Source organism: Fusarium pseudograminearum, chromosome 1 (assembly GCF_000303195.2).
Source record: "Fusarium pseudograminearum CS3096 chromosome 1, whole genome shotgun sequence".
Classification (NCBI taxonomy): domain Eukaryota; kingdom Fungi; phylum Ascomycota; class Sordariomycetes; order Hypocreales; family Nectriaceae; genus Fusarium; species Fusarium pseudograminearum.
In genome coordinates this window covers 3,697,453-3,717,077 of record NC_031951.1, presented here as the reverse complement: position 1 = coordinate 3,717,077, position 19,625 = coordinate 3,697,453, and the positions used below count along the sequence as shown (strand labels likewise).

Below are 19,625 nucleotides of genomic sequence, written 5' to 3'. Positions count from 1 at the left end.
TCCCAGGTTGGCAACAAGAAAATAACAATGATAGTTGATCAATTAATTAAGCTGACAAAAGTCAATTATGCTGCCGCACTGTGTCTTGTTGTATGCAGCCCAATCGAGTGCTAGCCAAACTTCATCGTCACAGAAACTCAAGCCTGATCGGGTCAAGTTCAGGTACGCGGCTGCTTTGAATGAAAATCATCGACACTTTGGAAAAAACTCAGATTCATCAGTAGCCCTGTTTTTCTTAAATTCTCATCGCCTCTAGCTCCTGTTGGCTGAGCGTGTGAGTGGATCAAGATTGGTCTCTTTTTAGATCAAAGCCTGGCCAATACTTCTTAATTAGGGGCTCAACCTGTGGAGAGAGAGAGAGAAAAGACGACAGACATCGATCGTAAGTACATACGTAGTATAGGACGGAGATGCTGAGTGTTTTGAAGTTATTTCCGTATCGTTTTCTTGTCTTGACTTGGAAACTTTACACAAAAGTAAAGTAAGCTCGTGTACTGTACGACCGATGAGCGAGCATCTGTCGTGTAACATGGCCACGGCAGCTTTCGTCTCCCGTTGATGCGTCAACCGACGGAGTACGGATACGGACAGGGACAGCTACCCGGATCCCATCTTGGAGAGAGAACAACAACTATCTAATCGCTACAAAAGGTCGGACCCAGGGAATAGAAATGGCAACTTTCGCCATAGAACGAGTGGCGGAGTGCCAGGTGCAGGCTGACAGTTTATCGACTTGAAGACGATGATCCGCCATCACGTAAACGTTTATATCAACATCCATCCAATCCAATTCAATCCCAGATAACACGAATTGATAGCTGATGATGATACGGTAGCCACAGTTGCAGCTGAGGGCTGGGCTACTTGCCGTCTCACGTCAGTTGCCCACAAAAAATGAAGTCAAGTCGATGAGCGTTGGGGTTAATAATAAGGCTTTAGTTACGTGGTGGGCTGAGTTACAGTTTCTATTATTATGTATTCTCATCCAAGAAAGAAAGAGAGAGAGAGAGAGAGACACACACACACACACACACAAAATCGCCCGCAGGAGAAATCACCCGATCCAACACCAAGGCAAAGCTTGTTTTCTTCCTTGGAACTTCCCTGCAACTCTTGGTATGGAGTAGACGTTGGATTCTCCACTGAGCCGGGGATCGTACTAAAGATTTGCGATTATTTTCCCTTTATTTCGTTCGTGTTGTTGTTGTCATTGCTAATATTTAAGCGCGTCTAAGACATGGCAAGACAAGGTGATCGATCAACCCGGTACATAGCCTAATAGCCGTCGTCTCTCCTTTCTTTTTTTCATCATCCGCGGAACCGTATCAGGGATAAATGAAATGACTCTTCATCACTCGAGCCTTTCGTCATAACTGCTCATCTTCATTTTGTTCGAAACCTAAGTACCGAGGCCATCAAAACGGATGATACAGCTGATGGGTTTTGACAACCGGGGGATCAACCAAGGAAGAGAGAAAATGAGTACATACGACTCCACTTGTGTGCTTTGTTGAGAAATGCTTGTTGTCTCTCATAAATTTTATGCTCTCCGCGGTTGTCAAGCAAAGTGTTCCGTTTGGCTGGCCCCAGCTCCAACAACGATAAACACGGGGCGGCTTAACTTGGACGACACATGCACGTCAACAAGTCTCAAGACACACGCACGGGTTGAATTGCGTGGCCTGGTGGATCTAGGATCAGCTCCTCCTCGATCTATCCCCGATACGCTAACCTGCTCCCCCTCCGAGGCACCAACTTGACGACAAGTAAAGAGTACTTGGTAGGATTCAAAGACGCGATGCGCGCCGCACAGTGTATGTGTGAGACATGCAGCCGATGCATATATCTCAACTCTATCACCACGCGTCGACTACTTCACCTGTCTCTTGGAATAGTAAGACAATTAGCGGCATTCCAGACCAGGCTTTGATCGACGAATCTGTAGCAGCCTCGTCTGTGCTCTGCTTCGAATTGGTGTTGGTGAGGGCATGTGAAAGTCAATCAGAGAAGGGGCCAAGCCACAACTCAGCCAGCCTCCGCTTATCGTGATATCGATCAACGTGTTGCAATCTCAGCCGTTGTGAAGGAAATCTGCAGGCAAACAAACATTAAAAGATGACCTCTATCTGAATGTCTGCCTGCTTCTACTGACTGACTGATAAGCGCAATTCTGTAGAGCAATCATCGAGTCACCACCAACGATTCTTGCGCATTCCTTTATGCACATTTGGATGTCCAGTTTGTATGGACATATGTCGACTGTGATGTGGCCATGACGATAGTCGTCCTTGTAATCGTGTCTTGGCTCGCAGTGGCTATTGACGGATACGCCGTTCCCGTAATGGTGTGTGCTGCAGTCAATCAAGCAATCACTCAATCAATTGACCACGTTCCATGCATTATTCTCCGTGCTGATGTCGAGACCAACCTCGTCAATTGACCTTGATGAGGCTGGCGGATAGGCCATGCACTCACTGCATGCGTAACTGGAATGCATCTCGTATAAATAGGCAGTCGGGCTGTTGGACCAACGACAGGCTATTACCAATCGGTGTAAGGAGAACAGTCTGGTCGCAGAAGCGTTTGATAGTCACAATAAGCATACAAATAAGGTATTCACGGCACTTGTCAATGGTGTTGATGGGGGTCTAGGGTATTGGTTTCGGTCTTGGCCTTGGCCTTTACCCCATCTTGTCTGCAACCAGGGGCAATCGCATTGCCCCTGTAATTGTCCCGTCTTGTCGAAACTTCAACATAGCCCGACCAAGATCCAATCAAAGTTTCATGATGCCTCACTGCCTCGCCTCGTTCGCTGATCGGATGGAGTATCTTCCAGTGGCCGAAGGTTTCGAGTTGGGAGTTTTATAGTGGAGGCTTGCCGCTGAGGGACCTCCGTGCTACCCAGACAGGAAGGAGGTACCCAGGAGGTCAGGTCGCCTTGCCATCCACGGAGATCATGAGCTCCGCTTACTAAGGTAAATCTCCATCTATTACGCAGATCTATATCGGTAAGATCAACATAAGAATCAATTGAATATATCTATACCTACAAACATTAGCATTTGTTTATACTGCGACCTAGAAAAAAAACCAAAGATTTTGGACCCTTAGTATAACACTCTCACATAAGCTCTTTACTATTTTGAAACTCCTACTCGCGCACGAATTGCATCGATCGTTCGCAGCACAACATTAAAACAGCCGAGAAAAAGGTTACAATGACCCATCAAGGGGATCTCACTAGACCGTCTTTAGACTCAAGGGACCCTTAAATCAGAGAGGCCAAGGCCAAATCTGCCAGGGTAGCGCTTCTTTGCAGCGGAGCAGCAAGCATACAAACGGATAGCTTCGACAAGCTGAATCTAATCAATCTCAATTGCTCTTTCTCTCCGTTTCCGAACCTCCGAAATGTACTTTTTGGCTTCGCCTGCTTCGGTCTGTTCGGCCAAACCTTTGAAACTCTTTTTTTTTGTTTACTTTACATGTCAATTCCTTCTTTTTCTCTCTTTCATTCTCACATCTATTCAGGATTTAAGGGTCCTGTTTGAGCATCAGGTCGGAGACGCGGAGAAACGTTTCAACTAGGTACCTTGAGGTGCCATCGGATAGTCGCATTTGTTTCTACTTTCAACTTTAACGCTTCAGATAACCGCAGGGAATCTCAAACCTGACTCGCTTTGCGTTTTATCATATTTTCTCGGCGATATATATTGCGCCTTCGAAGCCAATTTCTAATAGCTTTCTCGCAAGTCGCTGCGAACAACAGCGATAACCCTTCTTGCGACAATGAGTTCTCCCAATACCCCTTCAAAGCACGGCAGCCATGGCCAGTTCCGTCGCCCTTCATTCCTCTCCAACGATGATAGTCACAACCCCCTCGGCACGCGCAGTGGCCATCTCCAGTCACTAATCCGCAGTCGCTCTCAACAGAGCATGCAAAGTCTGAGCAGCTCCCTCCCTGCGCATTCTGGTGCTTTCTGGATGGGCGACGATGAGGAGACGGGATTGCTTCGCCACGACAACGATGAGCTTGGCAGATTGCTTGCCGATGAGCGCCGTCTAACTCAGCTGCTTCACGGTCCCCAGAACCGCAGCGCCAAGCTAATTGGCCGAAGCAACCCTCGATACCGCTGGGAGCAGTACTGGAGACCCGAGGAAGAATTGGCTTCCATGCCCAAGCATCTGTAAGTCTAGGATCCTGCGATTGAAGATGCGCCATTGCGCACAGGTGCTAACTAAATCCAACAGGCGCGATTACTATGAGAGAACAAATGATCTCATTCAGCAATACCTGTACATCGATGCTCTCCTCGACTCGGCGATCCCCCACGATCTTCTGAACGAGTACCAGGCGGAGCTCGATGCATCTGCTTTCCGACCAGTTGATGTACCAGATACCATCAACGAGGAGCCTTCGATCAGCACATCCGAGACCTCCCCTCTTAACACCTCGACTCCTGCCTCAATCACACCAGGATCCTATGGCGCCATCAGTGTCAAGCACAGCAACTCTTCCACCAAGCTTCCTGCTACTCGCACACCTCAAGACATCTTCCGATCGTCCGAGAACCTGCCTCTGCTGCAGCACCAGGATCACGATGATGATGAAGAGCACGAGGTACAGCCCTCACAACCTGCTAGCAAGGACGACGATAACGGCCCCAGGCCTTTGTTGCCATGGCTAGAGGATGCTGAAATTGACAGTGATGATCCTATCGTCACTCTGGCTATCTGGGTCAATTTCATTGCCAACGCCGTTCTCCTCGCCGGAAAACTTGTCGTCATCATGTCCGTCCCCTCTATGTCGGTTCTTGCCAGTCTGGTCGATGCCGTGCTAGACTTTCTCAGTACTGTTATCGTATGGGTCACAACACGTCTTATTTCTTCCAGCCAGAGCGACCAACACAGTTATCCTGTCGGTCGTCGCAAGTAAGTTGCACAGTTTTTGTCGAGCGCAGACGTGAAGTAAGCTAACAGTATTGCAGGCTCGAACCTCTTGGTGTTCTCGTCTTCTCTATCATCATGATCACGTCTTTCTGCCAGGTTGGACTCGAATGTATTCAGCGCCTCATGAGCCCTGAGCATCCTATTCTCGAACTGGGTGTTCCCGCTATCGCAATCATGGTTTCTACTATTGTCATCAAGGGTGCATGCTGGATCTGGTGTCGCGTCGTTAAAAACTCGAGTGTCAGGGCACTGTAAGTTTGACGTCGGTTCTCTCGATTGTTCAAAATGTCTAATTAAGCCACAGAGCGGAAGATGCAAAGACAGATGTTATTTTTAACACTGGCTCCATCCTGTTCCCCATTAGTAAGTGTTCACAATGTACGACAGAAGACCGAACCCCCACTAACCGTTGCTTTCCAGTCGGCTTCTACGGACGAGTCTGGTGGCTCGACGCCTTCGGAGGATTGTTCCTCTCACTCGTAGTCATCTTTAACTGGAGTCAAACATCAGCGCACCACGTTCGCAACCTGTCGGGCTTCTCAGCCCAGCCTGACGAACGTAACCTCCTGTTATACTTGACGATGCGCTTCGCCACAGCCATTCGTCAGATTCAGAACTTGCGCGCATACCACGCCGGCGACAAGCTGTTTGTTGAGGTCGATATTGTGCTCTCTGCCGCGACACCACTCAAGGACAGTCACGATCTTAGCGAGGTTCTCACCTACTTCCTTGAGTCTGTGCCTATCGTCGACAGAGCTTTTGTTCATGTCGACTACACGAGCTACAACGCCCCAACTCATATGCTCAAGGGATCCGCTGCGAAGCCGAAATAAAGTTGTGCTAGGGATTAGCAGCAAAACAGGGACCACGGGAGTTCTCTCACTGCATAAGTGAGAAGGAAGGACTCGTTTTCTAGAGTCTTCCCGGCCAGGCTCTTGGAGATTCGAAAAGTCTGTCAGAACAAACCCCGCAGGTCAGCCATGGTACAGAATCTTGGATTGCGTTGGATATGGAAAAACTGGCTGTACAATATATATTATCAAAAATGCTTGGCTAAGCTAATTACTATAGAATTACAGGTGTAGATGTTGGTCTGCAACCGTTCATCCTGGAAGAGCAGGGCGGAGTCCTGCACAGGCGTCGGAATACAATGAAATTAAAAACTTCCAATCCTTTGACAAATCCTTCTCTTGTCTTGTGCCTCCCCTAATAAGGAATGCCGTTTGTCAGCAGCTGGAACTGATCATAGATACCCGTGCTGTGGCTCGAGTAACTGGTCTTGATGAGATGCTTCATGAAGTTGGCGGCATCGCGCTCACTCTTGTCTAGAACGAAACGCTCGCGGAAGTGCTTGACACTTTCGGGTTTGAAGCAGGGCAAGCCGCTGTCCATCATGAGCGAGACGATCTGGCTGAGCTTCTCGCAGTACTGACGACTAGCGAGGAAGGCCTTCACACAGAGCTCCTCGAAAGCCTTGAAGCTCTGGTGCTCCATTGAACCTCCCATGACAGCCACCATCTCGGTTGTGAGCTTGAAAGGCGCGCGCTCGAACTTGATGCCTCCGGGAGCGATATCGAAACAGAAACCAAAATCGATGTGGAGGATGTGGCCGGCATCATCAATCATGATGTTACCGTTGTGTCGATCCTTGAACTGCAGTAGGTAGGAAATGACTGAGTAAGCAGCCATCGACTTGACAAAATTGCTGCGGGCACGCTGGAACCTAAGCGAGTTTTCATTCCCGTACTTGGAGATGAAATAGTCGTACAGACCGTTGACGGCCTCACGACCAAGCATATCTCTGGAAATCGAGTTGGGCAGTACATCAATGACACCGCAGCCGGGGGCAGTGGCAGTGACTCGGTAAGGGAAGACGTAGACATCAAGGCCGACATCATGGAAGATGCCTCGGAATGCAGCAATCATCTGCAATGCCAGCACATCCTGTCGACAATCATCACCAACCTTGAAAATGGCCGACTGCCAGACCTCGATCGTCCTCTCAGGAGTTCCGTGATCCCCTCCGTCTTTCTCATCCATCATCTCGTCCACCTCAGACACGCCGCCCTTGTTTTTCTGGATGCGGAATGTCGCCATGTACGGCGCTTTTGCATGACTCTGCAGAGGCTTTCCGGACTTGCGATCAATTCCAATGACCACGCCATCGGGGTTACTAGGAAGATAGACGCCGACCTCGACCTTGATCTTGCGTAGCTCCTCTTCAATCTTTTGTTTCTTCTCCGGCTTGGACTTCTTAATGAAGGGCTTGAGCTTGCCAGAGATGTCTGTGACTTCGTCAAAGAATGCAAACTCTCTCTCGTAGAAGTCACGGTCCTCAGGCGCAAATTCGTCAACCATCTGTGTCATGACCGTATCAAGGGTTGGCTTGATTTCATCAGGGATCTGAGCATCATCGTCCTTGTATGAGTTTGCCTTCATGTTCCAAATAATCTGATGAGCAAACAATTGAGAGAACTGAGCCGTTTCCAGAATGTACCGTTTCACGTATCCAAGGCTGTCGTAACGGAGAGATTGGACAATCTGGGGAACGTAGAAGAAGGTCACATCCACGGAATGGCTCTCGAGCGCACGCATAGCGTATTGGATGATGAAGGGGTGGTACTGGTAGGCTGGCAGGAACATGGTAACGGCTGTTACGGGGTTCACGGGCTCCCAGTACAACATATACTACCAAAGGTTAGGGTTGCAAATACAAATCAACATACGAAACATACCTTGAGCTGCTGAGGACCAACGTCATCAGGAAGAAATCCGCCAAAGATCAGGTTCAAAGCCTCAGGCTCAAATATGGCCTTTTCCGGCATGGTAAGGAGCAGGAACCTGATATCGCGTTGCAAGCGAGGAAAGGGAAATCGGGTCGCCAACTCGATGGCAATGGCAGGGTCCTGCCACCAAGCAGTGCGTATAAGTGGTAAGAGGGCGGCTTCAGTTGGTGCCTTGCCTGCCGGTTGAGTCAAAGCCTGGGTACTAGGGTTGTTGAGTGGGTTGACCCAGACAATCAAACGGGTTTGTTCGTTTCTGAGCATGAGGTCGAGGAGCTGTTCCTTCGACTGCAGGGACTTGACATTACCAACAGTCTGAGCCCCGATAGAGGAGACAAGTTGCAAAGCCACAAGCACGTCGGAAATGAGACGAATCTCAGTCTTCATCTGTAAGAGGTTACCTCCAAAGGACCACTTGGGCGCTGACCTGAACCAAGATAGGCCAGCCGTGAGAATCCTTTCTTTGAGCCTCCATTGTGCCGCAGGCTTAAGAGTAGTGCTGGATTTCAAGACACGCAGACCAAACAAAATGAGCTGGAAGCGAATTTCTCTGGCCATGGGATGGGTTGCAGATTGCTTCATCGCCTCGAGCGTAAGGTCCAACATGCGGAGGAACACTCTCTGGATATCAGGGCAGCCAAGTCTGGTAGCATTGTAGTGGCTGGCAAAGAACTGTAGCAGTCGAGTATGGGGAGAAAGAATGTCATGCACAATCTGCTTCTTTTTAGCCAGAGCTTCCAGCTCGCTGGGAGCGAACTCCTCCTTCAAGAAGAATGGGTCAACATGGTGCAAAGTCGGGCTGAAAAGGCCGACCTTTCGACCGAGGGTGAACTCCCATTGTTGGACAATCTCGTTTAGTAGCCTCGACTCCTGTCTCGGGTTCTCATTGATTACACCAAGCCACAGAGAAACACCAAGGTTTATAGACTGCTTGGTGAAGAGAGCAAATGGAATGCTCACGAGATGGTGAGCCACGGCGGCTTCGTCCTTGTCTGTACGGCAAAGAAGAGCTGCTGCTCTGCGAAGTATGTCGCGAACCTCATTAGTAGATGTGCTTTTCTTGCTAAGAATTCTAGCTTCAATGTGAGCCAATGCAGTAGTGGCGCTAGCACTCTCTTTCACCGATGACTGCGCAAATGACATTCGGCGGTTATGGCTCATGAAGCTCATAAGTTCTGTGCCACGATCTGGAAGTGTTTCTCCATACCGATACTCCTGGCGAGTTGTATACTGCGCGACAAAGGCAGATGCTGTGTTGACACTCGAGTTACCGATTTTATCCATAGACTGCAGGCGATTGTCTGTTGAAGGAACAGTTGACCCGAGCTCGAGAGCGAATGACCTTCCCAGAGAGACATGACCATAGGCTCCCTCGTCGCTAAATTCAGAAAGATAGGTCTGCAAGATGCCCTTGACATCAAGGGGAGAAATGTTGATAGCGGTATTGACCCACACCCTCGCCTTGCGGCTGAGAATGTCTACCGTCCATCTTCGGAAGTCGTAGTCGTCTGAAAGCTCCACAGTCACACCACCGAGTTCTGATGTAAACGTTGATCGAGGAGCGTACACATCTGTCTCTGCTTCCAGGCAGCTAGACCACATGAGAGAGAGCAGCTCTATCAAGGCAAAGAGTGATGACCTATGACAAAGGGCTGAGGGTATATCGCGAAGGATACGGTCTGCGCAGACAAAAGCAGCCTGCTGCACTCGCTCGATACGATGGCAACAGCTGCAGAAAATGGAAGCAAGTTGTTCAGCGGCATATTGGGCAGAAAAGGTAGGATCCATGCCACTTTGGGTCTTCTGGATATACTTATCCATGACAGCAGCAGCAACGCCCTCCATGGCGCTGCTAACATCACCCTTGGCCATGCTCGGTTCCAAGAAATAAGACAAGACCTTGGTGCAGTCCCCCGAATCGGCTCGGAGAATTTCCATTAGGTACGCAGCCTGTAAGAAGATTACCTTGCGATAGCTGAGGCTCTTGATTTCGTTGGCCTTTGAAGGTACCAGTTCGCTGAGGAGTTTCTTCTGCAAAGACTCTCTATCATTGCTCATACCTCGTCGAAGAACGGTGTTGAGTTCAATGTCACTTTCGACCTGTTCGCCTCGCTGCTCGGCCACCAGGGGTGGTGAGTGGATCGCAATCATACGCAACTCTCTCAAGTACTGCTTTCCACGATCTGTGTTGGTAGCGAAGCCATGCACAACGATGTTGAACCAAGCATCTCTGAGGAGAGAATAAGTTTCATCATCAGTGACGGGGTTGGAAGCAAAATCGTTGCTTGACATGAAAATTGCTAGGGGGTGTAAGAGCTCAGCAATTTCCTTAGCAGCCATTTGCACATCAGATTCCTTGGTGTGGCCAGAAGAGTGGACATCACCAAGCCCAATGATGTCGTCAAGCAAGTACTCGAAATAGATATCGAACAGCTGCGAATCGCGTCGCAGGTTGGCCGATATGAAAGTACGAGCATTTCTCACCTACAGTAGTCAGTACACCAGTTAAACATGAGGGGGTGGGTAAACATACGGCTTCAAGTAGGAATAACTGGTTGTCGACAACTCCAGTATGGCACAATTTGCTGAACAGCTTGAGCAACGATCGGAACTCAAGCTGGCCGCCTTCTAGAGCCAGAGCAGCAGCGCCGCTAATGATTCGAGCGTCTACGCCTGTGTTGACCTTCTCGAGCTTCTGTTGCAGCATTGACTGAGCTAAAGCAGTGATCTTCTCGTCCTGGAACGCGGCAGCAATTCCACAGATGGTTTGCACAACGTTGCCAGAGACAATTGCGGTCTCCTCCTCTCCATACAACTGAACGGAGATGGAGCTTCCAATAGACTGCCGCCTGGCGTAAATAGGATTGAGCCCTGTTTCACTCGCTGTGCCATCAATTTGATCGTTCGCAAATCCCTGGTCTGATCCAGGGCTGAGAACGTTGCCCAGGGTGTAGAGTGTGCCAATCACTGCATCTTTTGAAAGCATCTTGAGAGCATACGCGAGGCTGTTAGAGGCTATAGTAACAATGTTCTTCTGAGGCGCATCCTGAACAATGAATCTGGGCAAGATACGGCTGACATTAGACGAGAATGACGGAGAAATCTGGCAGATCAAAGCCAGGCATCGGAGTGTGACAGAGGCAAGAGTTTGATCGGCCATCTGCACATCGTCATCCAAGGTTTCCTGAAGCCAATTCATAAGAATCTCTGGATCAGCAGCGTCTTCGTTGAGCAGAGCACAGTTCAAGTAGGAAATGAGGGCCGCGGCCTTGACGGCGTAGGCGAGACTCTGCTGGTCAGGCGATCCCATGCGGATGAAATCGGCACCACCCTCGATGTATTGAATTTCCTCAACCGCCAACACCGCATAATCCTCGACAGTCTTGAACTCGGCCTCCAGAGTAATTGAGGCAATGTCGCGCAGACTCTCACCCTGGGAAATGTATATGTCAAGTACATGAGACTGTCGCAGAGAAGCAGGATCCTTCACCATTAGAGAAGTGCTAGAAACGACAAAATGGGCGAAGCTCTTGTGCAAGAGCATAGCTCCCAAAGGCCGGCCTGATGAGGCGTACTGTCGCAAGTACCTCTTCCATTCCTTAACCTCGCGGTCCTGGCTGTGACAGTTGCGGATTGTTGATAGTGCCGTTTCCACTGCAATCAGGAATGGCTCAGAAAGGATCTCTCTGATCTTCTTAATCAATGCCAGGCGTCCTCCAGATCTCCAAAAGTCGGCTTGAGCTGCAGCCGCATCGAGAAAACCGAGCAAGGCCACGGCGATTGTTACAGTTCGAATGGCGTCTTCTAGGTGGGGGTTCTCGGGGTCTCCAGCTTGGGGAGAGATGATACTCTCACTGGCTCGTCTACAAGAGTTCACAAAAGACCAGATTTTATCGGTGACAGTCTCTTGAAGGTCGTCGTAGTTGATGCCAAGAGCCAGGAGGGCCCCTGTCACATGAAAGGCCAAAGCTTCGGTGGGAGATGGATCGATCTTTCGAAAGAAGGGCGATGGGACGAACAGTTGTACGTGGGCTTCGAGGATGTATGGAAACAACTGGTAAGAGAGCCTTTGCGCGCTCTGGCTCGACTTGATCTTGGGTGCCGTCTTACACAATGCGATTAAGACCTCGAATTCGCGGATGGACTGCAAGTGTCAATTTCCCACTATTATATCTGCACAACCCATTGACAACCTACCATAGGTACTCGGCCTAACGAGTTTCTATTTTGATTGCCATTGACATAGTCCTTGCTCTTCGCGCCAGCATGGCAGGCCCTACACAGTCGGTCGAGATCGGATCGGTCAAACGCTGTTGTAGAGCTGTTCGCAGATAGCGAAGCTATCTTTTGTAGCGCTTTGGAGCGGATGTCGCCTGTCATTTTTAACAAACAGGCAGTGCAACCACTGCAGAGCACAGTAAATCAGATAGCAAGCTTGGAGAGAGAGCAATGTCAACAAATATGTGTCTTAGATGCGACTTTCTAAATGACGATTGTTGTTAGGTGAACTTAGGAGGTGAACCCCTGTCAAGCTCTAGCTTAGTCATCGGAGCTACCCCAGCTCTACAGGTTAGGTGGGCAAGGCTGCAAGCTTGACGCGTGCGTCTCAACCTCAGCTCTATCGTCAGTGATAAGGCAGCATCAACGTCAACTTCACCAACCACCGAAATCGACTCTCGTCGCCCTGCGCATCAAAAATAATTCTGCCCCCCGTACGAACGTTCTTTTCACATCACAATCTGCAACCATGGCTGCCATGTTTAGCCAAAACCCCTTGATGAATGGGCCCAACTACTCATTCTCCGAAGCTCCCAAGATCAACCATGGAGAGTTTCGAGAACATCGATTCAACCCGTGAGACATCTTTCTTGAGCATTTTCAGAGCTCATAACTAACTCAGATAAGATACACCGATAATGGTGGCTCAACTCTGGCCATTGCTGGCGCCGATTTCACCATCATGGCCGGTGACACTCGCCACACCAGCGGTTACAGCATCAACTCTCGCATGTCCCCCAAGGTGTTCCGAATTGGCGGCACGACCGCATCCCAAGAGGACGCCACACTAGTCCTATCAGTTGTTGGCTTTGCTGCTGACGGCGAAGCCCTCCGCGATCACCTCGACACCATCTGCAAGATTTACCGTTACCGCCATGGCAAGCCCATGTCCGTCAACGCTTGCGCGAAGCGTCTCTCTACAGTTCTTTATGGCAAGCGATTCTTCCCATACTACTCGCATGCGATGCTCGGCGGTTTGGACGAGGAGGGCAGGGGCGCTGTATACTCGTATGATCCCGTAGGAAGTTACGAGAGAGAGCAATGCCGCGCAGGCGGTGCTGCGGGTAGTTTGATCATGCCTTTCCTCGACAACCAGGTCAACTTCAAGAACCAGTACATTCCCGGAAGCGGAGAGGGCCACGAGTTGAAGGAGAGAGAACGACGTCCTTTGACACGAACTGAGGTCGAGACCGTCGTCAAGGACGCTTTTGATGGTGCAGTCGAGCGACACATCGAAGTTGGTGACAACCTCCAAATGCTCATTATCACTGCGGACGGTATTGAGGAGACATTCTTGCCCTTGAAGAAGGACTAAACGAGTGATGGGACAAGAATGTACAACAGGGTTTACTTAGACGTCACAGAATCGACGGGCCTTTCTTACGGTCACCTGCGAGGCTTTGTCCATGTCAAAGACATGATTATTACAACAAGTAGCCTTTGATGATGAAATATGAAGGTTACGTTTTCTACACTTGTGTACTGACTGGTGAATCGACATGTCTCATGGCGTGACAGACATGCCTAGCTATGGCATTGGAGAACGAATGTTGTTTCCAGCTATGCAACGGGACATCTACTAACATCTGCTACTGGAATACAGCCATGCCAAAAATTCGATCCTGTCGTGGTCCATAAGGTACACCTAGAACGACGAACAATCAGATTGTCGTGTAGTCCGATCATGTCACGAGGATTGCAAGAATTGCCTGCCCGAATGCAGAGTGCGCTTGCATGGCATTAGACATGCGAAGCTACTACGAGCAGCCTCACTTTGGACTGCAGCATGCTCAGTCCTCATTCACCAGCACCAATGTCTCAGCCACATACCTTGGGCAGGAATACAGTCGACGAATTCTGATGCTGTCGACGGACATCATGTTAAGGATCCATGTCTAGCTGAAGTCAGCCTTATTCTTACGATCAAAACAGACTCTAAATGATACCAACCCACGGATAGCATTGCATCCGGGCGAGTAAAACACACTTGTACTTTTGAGAGCACGTCTAGACTCATCTAGAGCGCCTCAATGGCACCATGACCGCGGCAAATGGCAGCACCATGTTGGTCCGTTAGCCTTGAGCGCTTATTACCCGTTCAACGGTCCGTCCTTAGACCCTGCCTCGATCCTTCCAAGGGCAGGGGAATCAAGAGATCGCAGTCCATAGTCCATGCTCACGTCGAATTTACTTCGAGTCGGAAACCGTGTTTTACTTCCCAGTGGCAAGGGTAACAGCCAATATTGACCGGGCCAATACTCCGAAAACATGCCTGGTTGGTGTTGCCTACGCCGACATGACCACCCTTAGGTTACACACCTACAAATTGGCTCGCTGCGCTAAAGGTCCCTGTTGAGGAACTCGAGGGAGTGAGTGTTGAGTCCCTTCGGTCCCGAGAGCATCCAGCCTCTTTGTCAAGTCACGGTAGTTACTTGAACAAGCCTAGGGCGGGCGCTTTCAAACAGTCTTTCAAGGAGCATGGGCTCCAATAGAGCCAAAGCTGTTTAGCATGGGGTTACATCGACCCTACAGCGTCAAACGGCTTTGATAGTCCATCCTGCTACCTTAGGGCTTCACGGCTTTACGAGTGGGATATTATACACACCTCGAAACTTGTCGACTATGTTAAGCGACACTCCAATGGAGTCAACAAAGACATGGGCAAGCCTGAAGACGGAGTTTGCCGTGCCCCTTCTGCCAGGCTAAACACCGACAGTCGTATTTAATGAGATATCTGGGTAACCAAACAGATGTAGTGGCGTTTAAAAGTATTGCACAAGGTATAACCCTGAACGAAGCTCGAAGCAAGGATACACTACCGTTAGCTGGACACCACATCAAAATCCGCCCCACGACTTTGGAGTCTTCTAACTTGTGCATCTTTCGAGGTATCGAATTTTGACATATCGCCTCCTCAGCTGTCCAGGGGTCCGCCATCCTAGTTTCGGCTTGGTATTGGTGCCCGAGGAAATGAGCTCAAGACATGATAGCCAGTACTAAGAATATCATGCAGTGATTATCACGCAGCTGGGTGGGCAGCTTGTCTACCACTCATAACTCTCTCTATTGTGGCGAGAAATGTGCCTTGCACGCTTGACTCTTTTTGATTGTATGAAGCATTCTTGTCAATCTTAATGAATCGTGCGCCACGGAGTGCCCGATATCGCCCATCCGCGACGAATTGTCTTGTCTTGCTAGAGTCGGAAGTTTGTGTCGAGGGCTGATGCATTTCTAACAATGCTTAGTCCGGTGATCATAATAGAACTGTGTGCAGCAGAACAATTTGTCTCAGGCAATCTGGTGTCTATAATTGGCATAGCTGTTTATTCAAACCAACAGTTGAGAATGGCTTCCGCAGATAGTTACTGTTAGTTTCAGTATGTCAACACCAAAGCCAAACAGATATTTTATTTGCCACCTCAAAGGCCTGAGCGTGAGCTGCAGTCAAGTACATAGCAGGTAGTCATGGGATTTCCCGCGAGTAGTGTTACTAGATTTAGGCACGGACTGGCTGACAACTAGGAAAGTTGTAGTAGTATTATGATAAGCCTGGCTGGCGTAGCATGGATGTCGTTGGTTTGAGGTTGGCTATACGCTAACATGAGCGAATGCTTCCTGGCTGTACTGTATGTATGTAATAAGCTTAGCTGTCCAAAAGAGACAGCCATGACGAATCATTGGAACAGCCAGTTTATTTCCGTGCTTGACCCGACGTCTTTTTTTAAGTTTGATGGATCAGCCACACGTGGTCATTTTGCCTGCTTCTGTCTGCCAAAACTACGTACGTGCTCATTTATGTCTTGGAGCATTACTTCCCACACTGGAGGAAAATAATGACGTGTTGAAAGCACATATCGAACAAGTTTGAGTATCATTAACTGGCCTAGCAAACGGATAGTTTGTCTTTCAAGGGCTTTCATCTTCGTTAGTCTGATGCCAGCGCTGGTGTCGACAGATGTCACTCGTAGAAGGCTTGGGTAGTGACAGTGGCATACCAGCCTAAACGGAAGTATGTAAACTCTTAAAGCTGACGACTTGTGGTCACTGTAGTACGGTTGACATTTGCCACCTTTCGCTGATGAAGGCATGTGATGAAAAGTCGAGGCCTGACATACCCTACCAACTTCTTCAACGGTTTCTGGACAGGCTTTGCTGCTATAGTCTGCGAGGCTGAAATCGGAATGAAATTTGGTCGGGGAGTGAGTTGTTGTTCTCAACCCACAAGGATGCATACAATCAGTACAGTACTTTTGACTACATGGAAACTACCGAGGTACATTTTTCTCTTGGATGTCCGGCGTACGTTACAGAGGCTAGTAGTCTTCGGCAGTTAGCTAGAGAGGGAAAAATATGGACGAAAAAATTAATCGTGGCCGACTATCATCAAAGGAGTCATTGTTGAACATCGGTGACTTTGGCTTTAAGCCTCAATTGTAAGGGTGACCGTATGGTCATTGCCATGAATTGTCTCACAAGCCACACTCTTACCCTTGCTTCGGCGCTCCAACTGAGTACAGTAAGTCTGCCATGGCAGGCTGTTTCGGATAGCATCAGCGAAGACGACCTGTTAGTGTTGCGGCAAGAAAACAGATAATCATCGTCATGGCGTCATTGCTGATTGTGCGACAAACATAAAGGGCGTTGAGGTTGCTTGAAACGGCCAGGATCAGCGATAAAGGTTTTGGACCCCTGTTGACAGGCAGGTGGCGAAAGGGCCAGACAAGTAGGTAACATTGGCAATTGGACCCTCTACCCAAGACCCAATAACTTTGATTCATGGTCATAATTCGTGCCACAATCTTCCCATCTTCCACATTTATTTCTGCCTATCTTAGAAGTGGCCTTGGTGGTGTATCCACGATTCTGCTGGTAGATTATTTCCAGGACACGGTACTCCAGAGAGTAGTGCGAATTTGTCATGGATTATACAGGCTGAGAGCCCATCGGAGCGTTTCATCCGATCAACATCATTGGCTCCGTTTCATTGGCCGTTGGTCTTCAGTAACCCATCCAAGGGTCTTGGACGCATGGCTGGCGACAGGGCGCGCGCATGTGTTTAGTCCAAATAGCGGTTGTACAAGCCATCAGGAGCTGGGTCGTTGGCCAAGCCAAAACGGCACCGACAAGAGTGCTGATGTTGGGTCCTTGGTCGGCGTCATTCTGCGAAGGCGGTTGCATGGGGAACTGGGCTCCAATGCGAGTTCGGTACTGTTGAGATTGAGAGACATTTTGCAGATTCAAGCTCAACGTGCATCAGTTGTCAAGAGTACCTACCACCAAAGGCGATTGGGTCAACGTCGTAAAGTTGGAGAATCCCATGGGCGGATCTACCGGTTGGGGATATCTTCCTGTTCCTCCGAATGGACCCAGTCCCATGAACCTCAAGGGAAGCCACAAAATTGCCCAAGTCGTCAGGTTAGTATGATTGCCTCCAATAAAATACTAGTGTCACGGGAGGCTTGTGGCACCGGCGCACTAGCTGTGCTGTAAAAGGTTGGTGGTGGATGGACTTTGACAATCGATGTTCTCAATAAGGACTGAGGGGACATGCCATTGCTCATTGATGCTGCTGTTCATGCAGCATGTTGGAGGCTTGCTGTGGTGGCAAGGATCACGCCTAGAAATGGCGCTTTTCTGGTCCTACAGTAATTGTTGTAGGCCAGTGACGTTTCAGGGCTTCTTGTCTCGTGATATGCAGGCACTCACTCCTCTTACTCTGTCATGATGTGATTGATGAAGAATAGCAGTGTTGTGGGTGTGTATGTCCACAGTGACCATACCGGTGCCTGTAGGTCACCAAGACCCTGACTTTGAGTCTCATGCAAAGGCTTGCTGCACTGAGAGTGGTGCTTGCGTTGATAAGGATCGACTTGAATTTTCCTCCATAACCTCCAGTGAGAATCAAATGCCGGTGTACGAATTGGCCCAGGTGCATAGACCGGGCTAGACCCTCCAAAGTGATTCAGGCCCCTGTGCCCCCGTCATTGGAAACTAAGAGAGCCAGTGAAAGAGCGTCAAAGATGCCGGAGCTGGCCCGGAACAATTGCCACACGAACATGGGGATCAATTATCGAGTTGTACGGTATCCGATGGGTCGCATGGTGGACCGTGAGGGTAACGGTTGGTAGTACTAGTAAGTTAAGTTAGACACCAAACAGCCCATATTCAACCTTTTGGTTACTAATCGAGTCAATTTTCATCGAGACGAATTGACTTTTTTTTTTTCTTTGCGAACGATACGTACCTAACGGTAAGGCCACTGGCGGGTCTGTCGCGCGCGTGTCGATCGGATCTCAGGGACCTCCACCCTACCGCGCTCGGCTGTTTCTTGTCTTGTAGATCCTTTCCCTGCGAAGCTTTGAAAGCTACTCGCGAAGCCTGAGTGGCGATAGCTTCGTACGTGTTGCTGAATCGCGAGCGGTTGTATGTCCGCTGAGAAGAACACGACAGTTGCATGGTTCAGGGTCAGTTGTTTCCAAATAGATGCCGGGTGTTTGACTTTGCCATATATAACTCATAGCATTGAAATCTTCCAATGCATGTACCGTGTGCCTCTCGTCTGTGAAGTGCTTTTCGACACTAAGATACCACCTAATTATCATGAAGTCAAAGACACCGATATGAAAAAGGCTGAGGCTTTCTAGTGTGTGTCGGATTTGCATGGCAGTCGCTGCCCAAATGTTAAACTCTTAGAAGCAAGCACCTACCTAACATTTCTTACTGCTCCAGCAGGTACTGGCTGCTGAGAGTTAAAATTCTGGGGCAGGAACGACCTGTCAGCCATAAACGGACAAATCACGACATGGTGGCAAAACGGTTCCTTCCTACCAGCCCCCGGCGGGACGGGGGAGTTTTACGTTCCCATCTCCAGTAAAAGACTTTGATCATACATACCTACCTAGGTAGGTACAAGCCAACGTCAGAGCCAGAATCTTCAGGCCCGTTTTATGTTTCATTACGTTTCAAGCCACCACCATCATTGACAAGCATCCACACACGCATAAGTCTCGTGTGGTGCTTTCGTAACTTTGACGTACTTACTACCTGGGTATGTAGTAGGTAGGTAGGTACTCTCGCTGTTGCACTATGCCTTGTTGGAGTGCCTGAGTGCCAATTGTGTGTATGTTTTTCCCCAATAATACTTTGATCACAATTATTATTACTCTTTCAAGCTAATACCGGTAATTAGACGAGCACAGGCAAAGTCATAGTCATGCATGCATACATAGTACCTATCTCATGCCTGTCTGCCTTACCTCAAAGACCTTATCCATGAGAGTAGAGACTTTTCCATCCCGGAGATTGTACATACTCTCGCCGTGGAACCCACCAATATCCGTTTCCAAGGAGCTTTGCTTTGAAATACAGTAATGGGCCCTCAGGGCACTGAACTCAACTTGTAGACTGCAATTTCGATTTTTAAAGAAACAATTCTCCACAGCAACGGCATACTTACATACAGAGGAAGCCCTTCATATGCAACGCGCCACATCATTTCAAGTCTTGGCCTTGAAATAGTCTTGTACGTACTGTACGTACACTCCACTAATGGCCGCTCCACCTATGGACTCCTGTCAAGGTTTCCACTAACTATCGAAACACCCCCCCCCCCCCCCC

At 49.1% G+C, this 19,625-nt stretch overlaps 4 protein-coding genes across 4 annotated transcripts, besides 2 other annotated features; 2 read left to right on the top strand and 2 right to left on the bottom strand.

Annotated features, from left to right (window-relative positions):
* Positions 1-988: 988 nt before the first annotated feature.
* Positions 989-1,015: a microsatellite.
* Positions 1,016-1,035: a microsatellite.
* A 2,751-nt stretch (positions 1,036-3,786) lies between these two features.
* Positions 3,787-5,780, top strand: FPSE_02591 (uncharacterized protein; the record flags this gene model as incomplete). Its single annotated transcript, XM_009255710.1, has 5 exons — positions 3,787-4,184; positions 4,249-4,929; positions 4,986-5,198; positions 5,252-5,310; positions 5,368-5,780. The coding sequence occupies 5 exons, from the start codon at positions 3,787-3,789 to the stop codon at positions 5,778-5,780; spliced, it is 1,764 nt and encodes a 587-aa protein (XP_009253985.1).
* A 373-nt stretch (positions 5,781-6,153) lies between these two features.
* FPSE_02590 (uncharacterized protein) lies at positions 6,154-12,110 on the bottom strand (the record flags this gene model as incomplete). Its single annotated transcript, XM_009255709.1, has 4 exons — positions 6,154-7,635; positions 7,683-10,214; positions 10,264-11,874; positions 11,928-12,110. The coding sequence occupies 4 exons, from the start codon at positions 12,108-12,110 to the stop codon at positions 6,154-6,156; spliced, it is 5,808 nt and encodes a 1,935-aa protein (XP_009253984.1).
* Positions 12,111-12,477: 367 nt separating this feature from the next.
* Positions 12,478-13,323, top strand: FPSE_02589 (uncharacterized protein; the record flags this gene model as incomplete). Its single annotated transcript, XM_009255708.1, has 2 exons — positions 12,478-12,584; positions 12,636-13,323. The coding sequence occupies 2 exons, from the start codon at positions 12,478-12,480 to the stop codon at positions 13,321-13,323; spliced, it is 795 nt and encodes a 264-aa protein (XP_009253983.1).
* A 5,050-nt stretch (positions 13,324-18,373) lies between these two features.
* On the bottom strand, positions 18,374-19,569 carry FPSE_02588 (uncharacterized protein; the record flags this gene model as incomplete). The annotated part of the gene is made up of 6 exons (XM_009255707.1): positions 18,374-18,599; positions 18,903-18,940; positions 19,050-19,052; positions 19,265-19,363; positions 19,465-19,516; positions 19,548-19,569. Coding segments are annotated over 6 exons (440 nt in total), but the record flags the coding sequence as incomplete, so codon positions are not given.
* Between the last annotated feature and the right edge of the window lie 56 nt (positions 19,570-19,625).